This window comes from Bombus vancouverensis, chromosome 10, assembly GCF_051014615.1.
Source record: "Bombus vancouverensis nearcticus chromosome 10, iyBomVanc1_principal, whole genome shotgun sequence".
In the NCBI taxonomy this organism is placed as follows: Eukaryota; Metazoa; Arthropoda; class Insecta; order Hymenoptera; family Apidae; genus Bombus; species Bombus vancouverensis.
This window is the reverse complement of record NC_134920.1, coordinates 95,886-113,267: the sequence shown is the minus strand read 5'-3', so window position 1 is coordinate 113,267 and position 17,382 is coordinate 95,886. Positions and strand designations below refer to the sequence as shown.

The 17,382-nt window shown below is 40.5% G+C and overlaps 1 protein-coding gene and 2 long non-coding RNA genes across 4 annotated transcripts; 2 read left to right on the top strand and 1 right to left on the bottom strand.

Moving 5' to 3' along the window:
- Nucleotides 1–5,918: 5,918 nt before the first annotated feature.
- Nucleotides 5,919–9,493, top strand: LOC143303263 (uncharacterized). 2 transcript variants are annotated; one of them, XR_013059398.1, is made up of 4 exons: nt 5,919–5,999; nt 7,162–7,303; nt 7,622–9,385; nt 9,458–9,493. It is a non-coding gene; the product is annotated as an uncharacterized LOC143303263 (long non-coding RNA). The 2 variants fall into 2 exon arrangements; XR_013059397.1 differs by having other exon boundaries at nt 7,622–8,671; nt 8,885–9,486.
- A 6-nt stretch (nt 9,494–9,499) lies between these two features.
- Nucleotides 9,500–10,818, top strand: LOC143303262 (uncharacterized). Its single transcript, XR_013059396.1, has 3 exons — nt 9,500–9,525; nt 9,926–10,154; nt 10,315–10,818. It is a non-coding gene; the product is annotated as an uncharacterized LOC143303262 (long non-coding RNA).
- Nucleotides 10,819–15,490: 4,672 nt separating this feature from the next.
- LOC117163010 (uncharacterized) lies at nt 15,491–17,382 on the bottom strand. Its single transcript, XM_076622148.1, has 4 exons — nt 16,974–17,382; nt 15,942–16,748; nt 15,768–15,858; nt 15,491–15,694 (listed from the first exon to the last, which is right to left on the bottom strand). Exons 1-3 carry the CDS (start codon nt 17,310–17,312, stop codon nt 15,835–15,837), a joined length of 1,170 nt encoding a protein of 389 aa, XP_076478263.1. The 5' UTR covers nt 17,313–17,382; the 3' UTR covers nt 15,491–15,694; nt 15,768–15,834.

The following is a 17,382-nucleotide window of genomic DNA, read 5'->3' as shown; positions in this document are numbered from 1 at the left end:
TGCTGTGCTGTGCTGTGCTGTGCTGTGCTGTGCTGTGCTGTGCTGTGCTGTGCTGTGCTGTGCTGTGCTGTGCTGTGCTGTGCTGTGCTGTGCTGTGCTGTGCTGTGCTGTGCTGTGCTGTGCTGTGCTGTGCTGTGCTGTGCTGTGCTGTGCTGTGCTGTGCTGTGCTGTGCTGTGCTGTGCTGTGCTGTGCTGTGCTGTGCTGTGCTGTGCTGTGCTGTGCTGTGCTGTGCTGTGCTGTGCTGTGCTGTGCTGTGCTGTGCTGTGCTGTGCTGTGCTGTGCTGTGCTGTGCTGTGCTGTGCTGTGCTGTGCTGTGCTGTGCTGTGCTGTGCTGTGCTGTGCTGTGCTGTGCTGTGCTGTGCTGTGCTGTGCTGTGCTGTGCTGTGCTGTGCTGTGCTGTGCTGTGCTGTGCTGTGCTGTGCTGTGCTGTGCTGTGCTGTGCTGTGCTGTGCTGTGCTGTGCTGTGCTGTGCTGTGCTGTGCTGTGCTGTGCTGTGCTGTGCTGTGCTGTGCTGTGCTGTGCTGTGCTGTGCTGTGCTGTGCTGTGCTGTGCTGTGCTGTGCTGTGCTGTGCTGTGCTGTGCTGTGCTGTGCTGTGCTGTGCTGTGCTGTGCTGTGCTGTGCTGTGCTGTGCTGTGCTGTGCTGTGCTGTGCTGTGCTGTGCTGTGCTGTGCTGTGCTGTGCTGTGCTGTGCTGTGCTGTGCTGTGCTGTGCTGTGCTGTGCTGTGCTGTGCTGTGCTGTGCTGTGCTGTGCTGTGCTGTGCTGTGCTGTGCTGTGCTGTGCTGTGCTGTGCTGTGCTGTGCTGTGCTGTGCTGTGCTGTGCTGTGCTGTGCTGTGCTGTGCTGTGCTGTGCTGTGCTGTGCTGTGCTGTGCTGTGCTGTGCTGTGCTGTGCTGTGCTGTGCTGTGCTGTGCTGTGCTGTGCTGTGCTGTGCTGTGCTGTGCTGTGCTGTGCTGTGCTGTGCTGTGCTGTGCTGTGCTGTGCTGTGCTGTGCTGTGCTGTGCTGTGCTGTGCTGTGCTGTGCTGTGCTGTGCTGTGCTGTGCTGTGCTGTGCTGTGCTGTGCTGTGCTGTGCTGTGCTGTGCTGTGCTGTGCTGTGCTGTGCTGTGCTGTGCTGTGCTGTGCTGTGCTGTGCTGTGCTGTGCTGTGCTGTGCTGTGCTGTGCTGTGCTGTGCTGTGCTGTGCTGTGCTGTGCTGTGCTGTGCTGTGCTGTGCTGTGCTGTGCTGTGCTGTGCTGTGCTGTGCTGTGCTGTGCTGTGCTGTGCTGTGCTGTGCTGTGCTGTGCTGTGCTGTGCTGTGCTGTGCTGTGCTGTGCTGTGCTGTGCTGTGCTGTGCTGTGCTGTGCTGTGCTGTGCTGTGCTGTGCTGTGCTGTGCTGTGCTGTGCTGTGCTGTGCTGTGCTGTGCTGTGCTGTGCTGTGCTGTGCTGTGCTGTGCTGTGCTGTGCTGTGCTGTGCTGTGCTGTGCTGTGCTGTGCTGTGCTGTGCTGTGCTGTGCTGTGCTGTGCTGTGCTGTGCTGTGCTGTGCTGTGCTGTGCTGTGCTGTGCTGTGCTGTGCTGTGCTGTGCTGTGCTGTGCTGTGCTGTGCTGTGCTGTGCTGTGCTGTGCTGTGCTGTGCTGTGCTGTGCTGTGCTGTGCTGTGCTGTGCTGTGCTGTGCTGTGCTGTGCTGTGCTGTGCTGTGCTGTGCTGTGCTGTGCTGTGCTGTGCTGTGCTGTGCTGTGCTGTGCTGTGCTGTGCTGTGCTGTGCTGTGCTGTGCTGTGCTGTGCTGTGCTGTGCTGTGCTGTGCTGTGCTGTGCTGTGCTGTGCTGTGCTGTGCTGTGCTGTGCTGTGCTGTGCTGTGCTGTGCTGTGCTGTGCTGTGCTGTGCTGTGCTGTGCTGTGCTGTGCTGTGCTGTGCTGTGCTGTGCTGTGCTGTGCTGTGCTGTGCTGTGCTGTGCTGTGCTGTGCTGTGCTGTGCTGTGCTGTGCTGTGCTGTGCTGTGCTGTGCTGTGCTGTGCTGTGCTGTGCTGTGCTGTGCTGTGCTGTGCTGTGCTGTGCTGTGCTGTGCTGTGCTGTGCTGTGCTGTGCTGTGCTGTGCTGTGCTGTGCTGTGCTGTGCTGTGCTGTGCTGTGCTGTGCTGTGCTGTGCTGTGCTGTGCTGTGCTGTGCTGTGCTGTGCTGTGCTGTGCTGTGCTGTGCTGTGCTGTGCTGTGCTGTGCTGTGCTGTGCTGTGCTGTGCTGTGCTGTGCTGTGCTGTGCTGTGCTGTGCTGTGCTGTGCTGTGCTGTGCTGTGCTGTGCTGTGCTGTGCTGTGCTGTGCTGTGCTGTGCTGTGCTGTGCTGTGCTGTGCTGTGCTGTGCTGTGCTGTGCTGTGCTGTGCTGTGCTGTGCTGTGCTGTGCTGTGCTGTGCTGTGCTGTGCTGTGCTGTGCTGTGCTGTGCTGTGCTGTGCTGTGCTGTGCTGTGCTGTGCTGTGCTGTGCTGTGCTGTGCTGTGCTGTGCTGTGCTGTGCTGTGCTGTGCTGTGCTGTGCTGTGCTGTGCTGTGCTGTGCTGTGCTGTGCTGTGCTGTGCTGTGCTGTGCTGTGCTGTGCTGTGCTGTGCTGTGCTGTGCTGTGCTGTGCTGTGCTGTGCTGTGCTGTGCTGTGCTGTGCTGTGCTGTGCTGTGCTGTGCTGTGCTGTGCTGTGCTGTGCTGTGCTGTGCTGTGCTGTGCTGTGCTGTGCTGTGCTGTGCTGTGCTGTGCTGTGCTGTGCTGTGCTGTGCTGTGCTGTGCTGTGCTGTGCTGTGCTGTGCTGTGCTGTGCTGTGCTGTGCTGTGCTGTGCTGTGCTGTGCTGTGCTGTGCTGTGCTGTGCTGTGCTGTGCTGTGCTGTGCTGTGCTGTGCTGTGCTGTGCTGTGCTGTGCTGTGCTGTGCTGTGCTGTGCTGTGCTGTGCTGTGCTGTGCTGTGCTGTGCTGTGCTGTGCTGTGCTGTGCTGTGCTGTGCTGTGCTGTGCTGTGCTGTGCTGTGCTGTGCTGTGCTGTGCTGTGCTGTGCTGTGCTGTGCTGTGCTGTGCTGTGCTGTGCTGTGCTGTGCTGTGCTGTGCTGTGCTGTGCTGTGCTGTGCTGTGCTGTGCTGTGCTGTGCTGTGCTGTGCTGTGCTGTGCTGTGCTGTGCTGTGCTGTGCTGTGCTGTGCTGTGCTGTGCTGTGCTGTGCTGTGCTGTGCTGTGCTGTGCTGTGCTGTGCTGTGCTGTGCTGTGCTGTGCTGTGCTGTGCTGTGCTGTGCTGTGCTGTGCTGTGCTGTGCTGTGCTGTGCTGTGCTGTGCTGTGCTGTGCTGTGCTGTGCTGTGCTGTGCTGTGCTGTGCTGTGCTGTGCTGTGCTGTGCTGTGCTGTGCTGTGCTGTGCTGTGCTGTGCTGTGCTGTGCTGTGCTGTGCTGTGCTGTGCTGTGCTGTGCTGTGCTGTGCTGTGCTGTGCTGTGCTGTGCTGTGCTGTGCTGTGCTGTGCTGTGCTGTGCTGTGCTGTGCTGTGCTGTGCTGTGCTGTGCTGTGCTGTGCTGTGCTGTGCTGTGCTGTGCTGTGCTGTGCTGTGCTGTGCTGTGCTGTGCTGTGCTGTGCTGTGCTGTGCTGTGCTGTGCTGTGCTGTGCTGTGCTGTGCTGTGCTGTGCTGTGCTGTGCTGTGCTGTGCTGTGCTGTGCTGTGCTGTGCTGTGCTGTGCTGTGCTGTGCTGTGCTGTGCTGTGCTGTGCTGTGCTGTGCTGTGCTGTGCTGTGCTGTGCTGTGCTGTGCTGTGCTGTGCTGTGCTGTGCTGTGCTGTGCTGTGCTGTGCTGTGCTGTGCTGTGCTGTGCTGTGCTGTGCTGTGCTGTGCTGTGCTGTGCTGTGCTGTGCTGTGCTGTGCTGTGCTGTGCTGTGCTGTGCTGTGCTGTGCTGTGCTGTGCTGTGCTGTGCTGTGCTGTGCTGTGCTGTGCTGTGCTGTGCTGTGCTGTGCTGTGCTGTGCTGTGCTGTGCTGTGCTGTGCTGTGCTGTGCTGTGCTGTGCTGTGCTGTGCTGTGCTGTGCTGTGCTGTGCTGTGCTGTGCTGTGCTGTGCTGTGCTGTGCTGTGCTGTGCTGTGCTGTGCTGTGCTGTGCTGTGCTGTGCTGTGCTGTGCTGTGCTGTGCTGTGCTGTGCTGTGCTGTGCTGTGCTGTGCTGTGCTGTGCTGTGCTGTGCTGTGCTGTGCTGTGCTGTGCTGTGCTGTGCTGTGCTGTGCTGTGCTGTGCTGTGCTGTGCTGTGCTGTGCTGTGCTGTGCTGTGCTGTGCTGTGCTGTGCTGTGCTGTGCTGTGCTGTGCTGTGCTGTGCTGTGCTGTGCTGTGCTGTGCTGTGCTGTGCTGTGCTGTGCTGTGCTGTGCTGTGCTGTGCTGTGCTGTGCTGTGCTGTGCTGTGCTGTGCTGTGCTGTGCTGTGCTGTGCTGTGCTGTGCTGTGCTGTGCTGTGCTGTGCTGTGCTGTGCTGTGCTGTGCTGTGCTGTGCTGTGCTGTGCTGTGCTGTGCTGTGCTGTGCTGTGCTGTGCTGTGCTGTGCTGTGCTGTGCTGTGCTGTGCTGTGCTGTGCTGTGCTGTGCTGTGCTGTGCTGTGCTGTGCTGTGCTGTGCTGTGCTGTGCTGTGCTGTGCTGTGCTGTGCTGTGCTGTGCTGTGCTGTGCTGTGCTGTGCTGTGCTGTGCTGTGCTGTGCTGTGCTGTGCTGTGCTGTGCTGTGCTGTGCTGTGCTGTGCTGTGCTGTGCTGTGCTGTGCTGTGCTGTGCTGTGCTGTGCTGTGCTGTGCTGTGCTGTGCTGTGCTGTGCTGTGCTGTGCTGTGCTGTGCTGTGCTATGTGGAAATAACATTTTTAAAAACATCTATTTACTTTGTCAATAATATAATTCGCATAGTATAATTCTTAAGGCATTGTAGCGCGAGATTCTTCTGCACTTACGACAGATCTAAAAGCGAAGCGATCCATAGAACGTATATAATATGCAAAAATATCGAAATTATCCAAAGTATACAAATTATTAGATGAAATAATTTTCTATCTAGATTACATCTTTTTAATTATATTCGGCAAAATATACAATGTTATAAATATTCGATATTGCTTATTTTATTATTAATAAGCCCAATAAGCCGAACGAGCTTGAAACCAACATTTTAACTGTTTTATTATGTTTATTTTTAATATAACATAGAAACAAACTAACTTTAAGTTATAAGATCAAATAAATTATTTTCGAACAATTTTCCACTTTAGTCGACTGCTTCAAACGAGTTATGATAACGAATAATACGGATATTTTCTTCTGCCTATTTCTTTCATTTTTTCCCTTACGCTAGTTAATTGATACTGTACTTGTTACTGCAATAGCAGGTATTATGGTGTTGTTTTTGCGAATATAGTTCTATGTATTAATTAGCCAATTAATATCGGAGAATAATTGGAGATAAGATCGAAATAAGATTGCGCTTCAGGGTATAATTTGTTTAATCTGGAATATAAAAATATTAGATATATGTATGCATACTTGATTTGCAAGTTGCTATTTTTTTAAACATTTTCGTTGCCAATAACAATACGTATATATTAATAATCAGATACTATGTATATTATTATTACTTACTACTTTAGATGAATGATGAACGATAGTTTGGTTTATTCATTGAGTAAGCTCGGTGGTTTAGTTCATTATTCTTTACCTTCGGCGTACACAGTTATTGTTTGCACCGAAGGGTGGCGTTAAATACTCCGTCCTAATCAATCGATCCAAGCGTTCAATGACGGCCATTTGATAAAACAATTCTCTCTGCGGTTAAGATATTTTTGCAAAAGCATTCTAGTTTCTTTTATACCAATCGTAAGATATCGAAAATCATTTATCTCTCCTAATTAATTCCTTACCTACAGTTAAACTAATAATTTATGATAATTACTCTATTCATTTATATCAATTTATTCATAGAATGTATTCATGGAATCAAGGGAGCAAGTGCAATTTAGATCAAAGCCAACCAGTTTTCATCATCCATTGATGCGTGCTACCATTGGTAAGTCGCATGGTTTCGTTTCTTCGACGATAAGTTCAATGTTCATGTATAATTATTTGGAACCACATGCCGTACCTATTCTAATTGATAAATTTCAATACATACGCCGTGAGACACCGTGGAATGCGTGCGTTTTAGCCTTAATTATTCGTAAGATAGATTAGTCTATGTTAAGAGCATTGTGAGCTCATCGTGTACAATGATACTTATCCATCTTGCAAGGAAAATTAAAATTCTATTCTCTTTTTCTGCCGAAACACGCGTCCATTGATTTTTCCGAAAGATCGCAAACTCGTTCGTTCGTGCCGTGATTTTTATTTGATTTTCCGATTGATTGCAGATTCTCTTTGGCTTCTGCCTACTTTTAGGGGCACATACAGCGTCAGTAGCTTCATTTTCTTTCTCTCGTCCCAGGTTAGACAAATGTGTCTTTGATGCCGAATGCAAACCAGTGGGGCTACGAATTATCATACTGTAATATCGTAGAATAGATTTGAATTAGAGATAGGTTGAAATTAGAAAGCACCGTGTACGTCGTCTTTCGTGGTTTGTTTACATCCAAGAGCGCCTAGTAACAGCGACGCGAGAAAGGATAAGCAGTGTCAAAACAGAGGTACGGTTTCATATTTCAAGGAATCGAGAGGCCAAAGTATGTGAGCCGAAAAGTGTGTGTGTGTGAGAGGACGAGAACAAGAGCGAGCACGACCGGGCAGGATTGTATTGGCGAAGAGCAGAGCTAATTGAGTCGTTGAAGAGTAGAGTCGTTAGAGCTTTCGAGTCGTTGAAGAGTAGAGTCGTTAGAGGTTTCGAGTCGTCGAAGAGTAGAGTCGTGAGAATTGATAGAGTTGTAGAGAGAGAGAGTGTGTGTGTTAGATTCGTTGTGACGAGAGTGATCAAATAACTGTAAAGTTATTTGATATAGATACGAGTATTGCATTTAGTTCCGTTAAATAAATATCGTTCTCTGTCCAATTTATATCTGTATATTCAGTTTAATATTAATAAATTGTAAGTAAGCGAAAAAAAATTTCTATCCTTATTTTTCGATCTTACAGTACGATGTTTATAAAGATAGATGTAATCATTGTGTGAGATATAGATATTGCGCGATGTATCCTTTGTTTGAAATTTGGAAAGATTCGTGTAAGATCGTTTTGTGTAGATCGTTTGACTTTCCGTATCTGCTTGTATCTCCGTCATCCTTCCCACTACGCCACTTTGGAAGCTGCTCAGCGAAACTAAGGTGCGACGAGTCCATTCAGTCGTCTTCTTTTCTATCGATAACATGGATCACGTTGCGTCAGGTTTGTAACCTATTCTAACCTATTAGCGGCGTCACTTCTTCATTACTGTCATTACTATATTTTTTACTATCGTTTATATCTCGTTATTAATATCGTTTAATCAATCCACGTTTATTTAACGATTTGTCGAACATTCAGATAATGAAATTAGGTGGTTTTCTGAAATTTTTTGTTTGTATCTCTCTTTAATCGTCTAGTTACAAAATGATACTGTTACCGGTAGCTTGTATCGTAAGCTTTCGTAATAAAATCGTTATTGATCGTTTGATCGTATTTTCATGTAATTATTTTATACATTTCTAGTTTGTTTTTGTGCAGGTTATCGATCGATGGCGGGGATAATATAGAAGTAACAGGAATATTAATATATGGACGCAACGACGATCAACGATCAGTCTGATGAATTTTCATGGAAATCTGGTAACGTTTAATTTATTTTAACTAAGACAGCTGTGTATGAACGGTTCTATTGCCTTTTTATTCGAGCATGGGTAACATTTGATATACAATTTATGTCTACTTTAAAATATACTTGATACATATTTCATAATAGATCGTTTCGTAATTATTTGGAATATTAAAATGAAAGTAAATACGATTAAACAAATCACTTTTTTTCATTCAAATATATGAAATCATTCTCTTATTTCAAACGAACTTGTAACAAATTATTTTATTGTTTCAATGTAATTCATAATGTAGAATCCTTGATAATTTAACGATAGCTTCGTGTAGACAGTTTGAAACATAGAAATCTTAACAATAATAGCTTTAACTATATCGATAGGTATTGTAACACACTAGGTATTGGTATATCGAATTCAAATTATTTTTCTATATTACGTGAATTTGCTATAGTTTCCGTCATATATTGCAACTTTGTAACTTGTGTCTTTTTCATAGAGGTGGCGCGCAAATAGACTGAAATACTTCAAAGCAAGACTTCGCGCGCGTTTCTCTAGCATTCTTTAAGCATTCTTTTAGTTGTGAACTTTTGAATTCTTGGAAATATTTTCGGATATTTATAACACGCGACCGTTGTGTGTTAACTATGTTTCGTGTTCTAATAACGAACATTCGTGGTATGATTCTCGCAAATGAAATGATCGATTCCCTATTTCGGTTAGGACAATAGAGGTGGTTATATGAAGTATTACACTGAGATAACGGTTTACAATTCGCACTTTATTCCAACAATTTTGTAGAGAAGATAGTTGAGCTGGTGCGTATAGATAAGTGAAGTAGGTGACTGATCTAAGGGTGGAAACCCGGTCAAGAGATGTCGACTGTTCTAAAGATGGAAAATCAGTAAAGTTCGGTGACGATGCTATTGTCACGTAAAATAACAAAATAAAAAAGGAATTTGAGGTAAAAAAATAAAAAAAGAAAACTTTATTTTTTTTCTAACATCAATACACTTTACAATCTACTTCCGAACTCTAGACGTGACTTTCTAAGACTGACTCTTACGATTTTACTTTCAATCGGATTCGATTACTTTCTTTTGTCATCCCTCAACATCCCTACCGTCCATGCATTTGCTAGGCGTCCGCGATCGTTGCCACGTGCTCTTTCTTCTAGAACCTTCGGTGGAAGGACCGTTGGGATGTTGATGGTTCATTAGGCACTTCAGCGATATACATTGTCGCCGAGTGCCGCCACATCTTTATCTCTATCTCTATCGTCAGTCCGTCGGATTTGAAGTATGCCGGTCGTGACACTATGGCGGAGGAAGGCTAGCGATGGGTGTGTCTAGCGCACGGGACCATCGGATTTGTAGATGACAGTTTTGACTAGGAAAGTGAGGGCAATAGTCATTGCTTCTGATTGGATGAGAAAAAGGTTGGTGGGCAAGGAAATGTTCCAACCGCCCCGGAGAGAAAGTTGCTAGCCGGAGACACCGAACGTGAGAAAAACCAACTTTCCCGTATCATTCCGTAGTAGACAATAAATTTAAGGAACACTTGAAATAAAAGAACTATGAAAATGCCAAGATTTATGGTGGGTCCTGAAGACTATTGAGGGTACGCAGTAACGATGCGTAGACAACTGGCTGTCATGTTGCCCGCGGATTGGGGCCTGGTTTGTGTACAGAGTCACCGGACGTAACATTATGTATTAACGATATAAACGATATCTTATGTTTTGTTGTAGACATATCACAGCTTCAACTTTTCCGTCTTCTTTGGGAATATTCTAACAGTGACTCAGAAGCCAAGAACGTAAGTATCTTTACATATCGTACTTTAATTATGTCTATTCTGTATATTTTGTATATTTTGTATATTTTGTATATTTTGTATATTTTGTATATTTTGTATATTTTGTATATTTTGTATATTTTGCTTTGAACGCTATTAATTAGGGAATACAATTTGATTAAAAACTTGGGAGGTTAGGATCTTCTCGGGTTATTCTTCTATTAAAATAAAAAGAGTGTTAGTTAAAGTCTTAATATCGAAGTGTAAAACAAATAACTAACATATTTCAGGAATTATTCTAGATTTTAAACTTTCATATCAGAGTTTCAGTTTTTGTACTTATCTAAGTTTATTAGCATTTCAATCTTTATTATTAGCAAAGTTACAAATTCAATAAACTTGCATTTTTCATTATCTCCAGCTTTCCAAATAATCAGCAGTCATTCATCGTGTTTTGTTCTGCTGGGATAGCACGGCAGTTCGATGGCGTAACGCTTCTGTTCCTCTGTTCCTCCTAACGGTGAGTCGCATGCATTTCTGTTCCTCCGGTCACTCAATCGTGTGATAGGATGGAAAGATGCGAATCGGCGTGGGGTTGTATTACGTAGAACTTTTTGCGAGCATAATGACCGCGGATATTTTTTAAACTCGTGAGTAGTAACATTTTTCTCAAATCTTTATTTATTAGTTCAGGATAGGTCTTCTCGCACATCGCGATTATAATAATTAGTTTTTTAATAGTTAGTTGAAACATGTACATTTGAGAATATACTCGTGGTACTTATAAATATGTATATTAATATTCGGTAGAAATAGACAAGTATCGACACGAATATACCTGTGTCACATAAATATGTCGGAGATGAAAGAACACCGGAGCCTTTGGAATTTTGGATAATCCCGCAACATTGTAACCTAGAGTCTACTATAGCTGTAACTGAACAATTGTAGTTATTCAATCCGATTGTAATTGTTCGAGATTGGTGATAGTGAGCTTGGGCTCGAGGCGACAGTCAGTTGCCGAACGTAGCCGCGGTCACGGGATGAACGCTTTGCCTAACAAAGGTATGGAGTAATTCTATAGCTCTCCTTAAAAGAAATATTCGTGGCGACACGCGACAGTAAACATTCCAACGGTTTCTGTCCCGTGGCTCGCCACACGCAGACCCTATGCTTCGAGTTTTACGTTACGTTTTAGATTATAATGTATATAATATACAAAGGAAATTATAAAAGTGGGGCAAATAACTGGTAATTACACTTAATAAATTAGTTATAGTATACATTAAAAAAATTTTACTTACCAGAAAAACAACATGTCAACTCTAGAAAATAATTTTTAATTTTCGAAATATCAATGTATATGTTTGACATATCAGATCAATATGGCTCCGAAATATGTTACACGGAATTGTTCATTTTCATTTGTTTGTTCCAATAAAAGCGCTAATATCTGGAGAAAAATCCTATGTATTTAGAAATTAACAGAAATGTTAAGTGAACTGTTATTTTGCCCGCATTGTATTTTTTACATGTAATGCCTGTTACACGTTTTATCTTTAACATAGTAAACTCATTATTTACTCGAGATTTATTCCTAGCGCACCAATATTTTTCAATAGAGCGATGCAAAGTTTTACTGTATCTCGGATCATCACAAGTTAATCAAAATCTTGAGGATTCGATTTCACCGGCTCAAAGTGACTTTTGCAGGCAAAAGAAATTGTTCCTCGGATACTTTAATATTTTTTACTAAATTTCATCAAAAAAAGAGTTTTATTTGCTAATAGAAGATAACTATGTTTTGGTACTCCTACAGAACAGTATCACAACATTCGCTAAAATTACAAATATTGTACAGTATATTCACTACAAGGCTAATTAAAATAGCTTGTAATCCAACATATAAGAATGCTACTTGCAAAGTATCTTTGCTAGTAACAGTTTAAAGTAGAGAGATATTCCTAAAAAATCATATATTTTATACATATATGTACGTAGTATATACAGTGGATATAACTATCTTTCTGAATTTATAAAATAACAGTATATAATAATAAATAATAATAATAATATAATATAATAATAATAAAAAAATAATATAATAATAAATAAAAATAACATAATAATAATAAATTTATAGAATAACAATATTCCAATATTTATATTTTTCCTTGTTGCAATTTTGTAAACCGTCAAAGCGTTTACAACAGAAATTCCCAGAAGGAATTGAATGCCAAGTTTTCTGTACCATTTGATTCCTTTTCTAATTGTGGTGGCATAAGAAACCATTTGATCGGAATAATCTATACCACACTTTCCTTCGTTATATTCGACGACAGCTAGCGGTTTTAATGTAGCGAACAAGCGAAACGAAAGATCATTCTTGAGACCACCACTTGAGCGATTCGCATTACTAAAATATCGATAGGAGCACCTAGCAGAGAACGCTTGGTACTGCTGTACGCGTGGCCTGACGCAGATTTTTTTGAAAACACGCGTGGCAGTCAATGTGTTAATAAACTATTAAACTACATGTCGTGAAGAAGTATCCCCTTTATGAACATTTATTAATAGCTCTAGAGTTGATAATATTAGCTTGAGGAAGTTCTGTATGTACGTGTAATTGATAGTACTCGCGTACACCTGTGCGTGTAAAACGTTTCAAGTTAATAAAGAGAACATGATACACGTGGAATAGGTATGAATAAAAATTACAAGAAGCCGGAGAATATTCTAAAACATATGCCATGATAAAATATAAATTGTAAAGAGTTATAGATCATGTTATTATATATTAAAATTATGCTTAACAAGCAGATATTAGCGTAAATATGACGCTGCGTTAATTAAATCCAACAATATTGAGAAAAGAACAAATTGAACAATACCTAGAAATAATTTAGAAAAACACTGTTAGATCAATTTCAAATTGGGTTTTCTTTACTCGATGTCAAACTTAACTCTTATTCGTCTTTTGCATAAACTCTTTTCGTGATATGAAACTTTAGAGTTGACATGCTGCTGGTATTAATTGCACACGCAGAATAAGATTTTCCAAATTGAACCGAAACGATTTAGACAGAAAAATGTAATACTTTCAATACTCATAACAATTATTTATGCATTCCGCATATAAACCTACCGAATATTTATTACTTACTTTTAGCTCAAAAATATTTGATATACTACTACCAAGCAAATATTAGATTGAAGAGGAAATCATACATGAAAGATGTCACTTTTTTTAATAAAAAGTTCGTTCTCATCAAAGTTTCTGGCAATTTATTACATACCTGTATACAAAGTGGATTACTTTGTAACACAACTGGAAAGTAACTTTCTTTAGTAATGATTTGCGTAATAAATTACGCAAAAAGTAAAAAGAAGATTATATTTTAAATCATATTCTAAGAATAACTGTATTTTAAACGTGATTTCAAAAGAATTTTGAATTTAAAAATTCGTCAAAAGTACATACGTACTTACTACTTCGACACGATCTAGGCTAATTATGTGTTCTAATGTTTATACATCTTGATAGTAGCTGTATTCAAAGAGCGCGTCGAATCTTTTTATAGTATTTGCCTTTTGATGTATTAAAAGTATCATTAGAGATATTCTTCTTATTATCGCAAATATGTATTGTTCTGCTCATTGCATCGACAAGTGAACGGATTTTAAGCTTCCTATTCTTTTACATTTTCAATATTTCCAGAGTTATTTGTTTTCAGAATAAAAAAATATTAATTCCTGCCACTTTTGAGAGAAATTGTTTAGAAGTGTATCCTGTTTATCTCGAATCGCTCAAATATATCGGGGAAAAAATGAATGATACAAAAATCGAATGACATCGAAAGGGATATACTATTATATTCGTGTGTATTTACTTTGCGTGTATTGTCTTAACATGAAATCTCTTGCGTGTTAAAATATTTCAGTGGATATCTCCATTTTTTGTTACATAATCACGCAGCTGACGTTCAGACATCTCTAAAATACTAGAAACTTGCGTCTTTCGCACCATCCGCTATCGTAATAGAAACTTTCAAATTCGACAGAGCAATACAAAGCACGCGAAAAGTGACTGACCAAAAAAGAACTGAATGTTTTGACGACATTACGAAACTGCAGCCTTGTATTTCAGCAATATCATACCAGCAATAACAAATTTTGAGAAATATCTTTATGTTCTATTCCTGTGGCGTACTTTGGATAACGCTAATCCCGGCGACACACTAAATTTTGAAATCCATACGACTGATTCTACAGAAGCGGGGATTCTACAGCAGCGATTTCGCTTGCACAGTTGTTCATTTAATTTATGAATTGTAAGAAACCTCAAGTATAGTGATATTGCTATATAGTGATATTGCTACAAAAGCGACTAGACAAATAGAGAGCTACATGTGATTTTATCGTATTTTTTTAACCCTTTCGCTTCGGCAATCCAGTCCGCCGAAGTACTGTCACTGAACGGAAACGCGCGCCAGAAATACGCACAGTGTGCGTGGCTACTGTATATACGTTTTCCTAAGTCTTAAATAATAATAATTCTTGTAAGAACCGTATACGAAATATCGTTTCACTGTCAATGGATTTAGTAGATTTTTTAGCACGAAACAATATACGATTTTGATGTTGTTTCAAGAACGAGTAACTTAAAGAAGTGATTAATCCAGTATGTCAATAAAATCAAGGGAAAATGTTCTGTCGATAACGAAAAAATATATTAATGACCACAGATAGCATTTGTATATGCATCATTTTTGTCAAATTTTGTCTTCCAAACACAACTTTTTAATATTCCTATTTTATCTACTTTTGCTAAAATACATTAAACACATTTCAATACTAAACTAAAGATCTTTAAACTTAAAAATGACTTTTGCTTATTCCCATGTCACAAACAATTGGCTTTAATAATTATCGATCAATACTCTCTTATTCGTAAGCACATCAGCATATTCGATCCATGCAAATTCACGTAAAATGTTACTACTTCCTGCCTTTCGTTACATGTATCTTAATAAATTGTATCTTATTAAATCTTAATAAATATGAGTCTTAATAAAAAGAAGTTACTTTTTACGTAGACCAAACCTAGTTCTATTATTAAGCGCGTAAGCAGATAAGATGAAGATCAAATAGAGGCAAAGCTAAAAAATAACGACTATATAACGACGATGTATCACTTTCCAAGGCGATCACACGAATGAATATCTGATGAAAATCTTTTTCGCTATACGACTGCATTTGTTTGTTATATGCTCGCTGGAGACATCGAGAAGGTTCCAATCGTTGTTGCTAGGCAATTTCTGTCAAAAGTTTGTTGTATACTCTTTGGAAACATCGAGAAAGATCCAAACGCCGATACTAGGCAGACTTTTGCAGGCAAAAGAAATTGTTCCTCGGATACTTTAATATTTTTTACTAAATTTCATCAAAAATAGAATTTTATTTGCTAATAGAAGATAACTATGTTTTGGTACCGCCGCTTCGAGCTTTTTACAATCCACTAGCGATAAAAAGTTCGCGTACAAGGTAACTAGCGGGCAAAAGAACGGTATAAAGCATAGAGTATAGAGTATATTAGCGTATCTCGCTTAGCGTAGCTAAGCATAGAGTATCTCGCGAATTATTACACAACAGTGATAATAAGGCAAATCTAATAAAATTTACTTCTCATTAAAAAGTCGTACCAAAACAATTATTTATTAATTGGTTTATGTATTAATTCTTAAGAAGATACATATAAATAAGAAAAAATGGTAAAATTTGAGTAGTATAATAAAAGTAATATATGCCTATGATCATTCTAAAGTATAAAAAGTGAAATAGTCTTACGTTCATTGGTATATTTTAAGAACACATACATCTTTTAACGATAGTTGCAATGTAACATCATTTTTATATTACACGCAAGGTATGGCAAGTATTCCTGCTCTAAGGCACAATTTGAAATCAACAACATTCAATTTAACAAATTATAACTTCTATTCGTTTTCCATCATGGAATAACGCGGTGGTGTCTTCCATATTGCACTGGACGTGCGTTGTAATCTACTCCTATCTATATTTTCAAACATTTCAGTTAAATCTGGTGTGCACATTCTTCTATCAAAGAATTTATAGACTGCTTTCTTCGGAATTTATCGTTGCATTGCAAGTTCATTTTCGCGTATGTACGCTAAAATTGATAAAAATTCCAGTACTCCATGCATTATAATGTTTATTAACTCATTAAGTAAAACAACACTTACATTGCGCCTAATGTGGAATTGTACGACTTGGTCTGGCTTCATCGTCCGATGTGTCGTCGTCAGGTCGTCAGGTGGATCTTACTGTTTGGAGCTATATTTTGGATAAAATATCGAATGAATAATAGCTTGTGTTTTTATAACAGAAGAATACTTTGATACTGTTTGTAATGTTACCTGCAATGTCATCATCCGAGTCTCCTTCTTTTGTTTCGCTAATAAGATTTTTTTTGCTTTTTCGACAGATCTTCGTGCCAGTTTTTGAACAATGGCTTTTTCTGAAATTTTTTCTTTTTCAAAGGCCTCGATTCTCCTTCTTACGGGCACATTTTTCTTCATTTCATTTTGAATGTCCTGTTTCGTCATGTTTCTATTAGACATTTCCCTTTCACGGGATGGCTCATCTTCTGCGAATAATTCTTCGAACTCGGTGAGTCCAATAGCTTGATTCAGCTGCTGAATCTCCTCCTGCAGAGTTATTGGCGACCGTGATGTAAATTTAGGTTCATTATTTTTTCCTATACTACTAGCCAAGTTTTTATTAATTACTACCGTTTCGTTTGATTTTATTGGTGATAAAGGTTCTACAATTGCGGTAGCGTCCATCATCTTCTGCGTATAAGTAGAATTGATGTCCATCGTGGAATTCATAAGAGGAGTAAATTTCTCAAGTGCATCCTCGCACATTGAAGGATCTTCAATATCATTTCTTGCTGATGGAATTACTGTATCATCAATAATATTAGAATATTTACCCTTCGTGTTTTCACTCCGTGAAAAAGTTCTCTTTATATTACTATCTCTTGTTGTCATTGAAGACTTTAATGGTTCAATCCTTTCTGGCTGTATTGCATCTTCTTTTGAAATTGTTTCGCTTAAAACATTCTTTTTTGTTTTACTATGTTTTGTAGGACCTTTTGTGTTTTTTTCATCTGAACTACTTCTAGCACTTTCCTTTTTTTTAGGTCGGCCTCCACGTTTCCTCTAAAAATTTAGAATATATTTAACAACGTTATAGTAGTATTTATATACACAATGTACATACAATTATATAAGCAATTAGATTTTGACGTATTAATTAACCGATATCAAACATTATTGGGTACTACATATAAGGGTTAGTATTGATTAGTAACATAAGATAAGATAAGATTAGTAACATAAGATTAAAAGTATTAAATTTCATCATAATATGACACAAACATTTACATTACTGTCATCATCAAGAGATAGCCTTCGTAATTTTGTAACAAGTGACGTTGACTGCTGCTTTTTAATATTAATTGCAGCTTTTATTGCAGCCTTTCTTTTTGTTCGGTCAATTGTTGTTTCCAGCACATCCCCAGTTTTTACATCTTTATTTTCTGTTTTATCATGTACTGCTGAATCTGTTACTGTATTATCAGTATTGATAATATCATTTTCTGGGATAGTCTCTTTACGGCGACAACCTTTTTCCTTCAAAACTTTCGGCCTCTTTGTAGTTGAAGGGCCAGGGACTGATTTGGTAATCATTTCATTAATCTCCTTCTTTGATCCAGTATCCATATTTAAAATCTACGAATAAATGATATGTATTTAATATATACATTAAACTATACTTTTTAATAATACATAC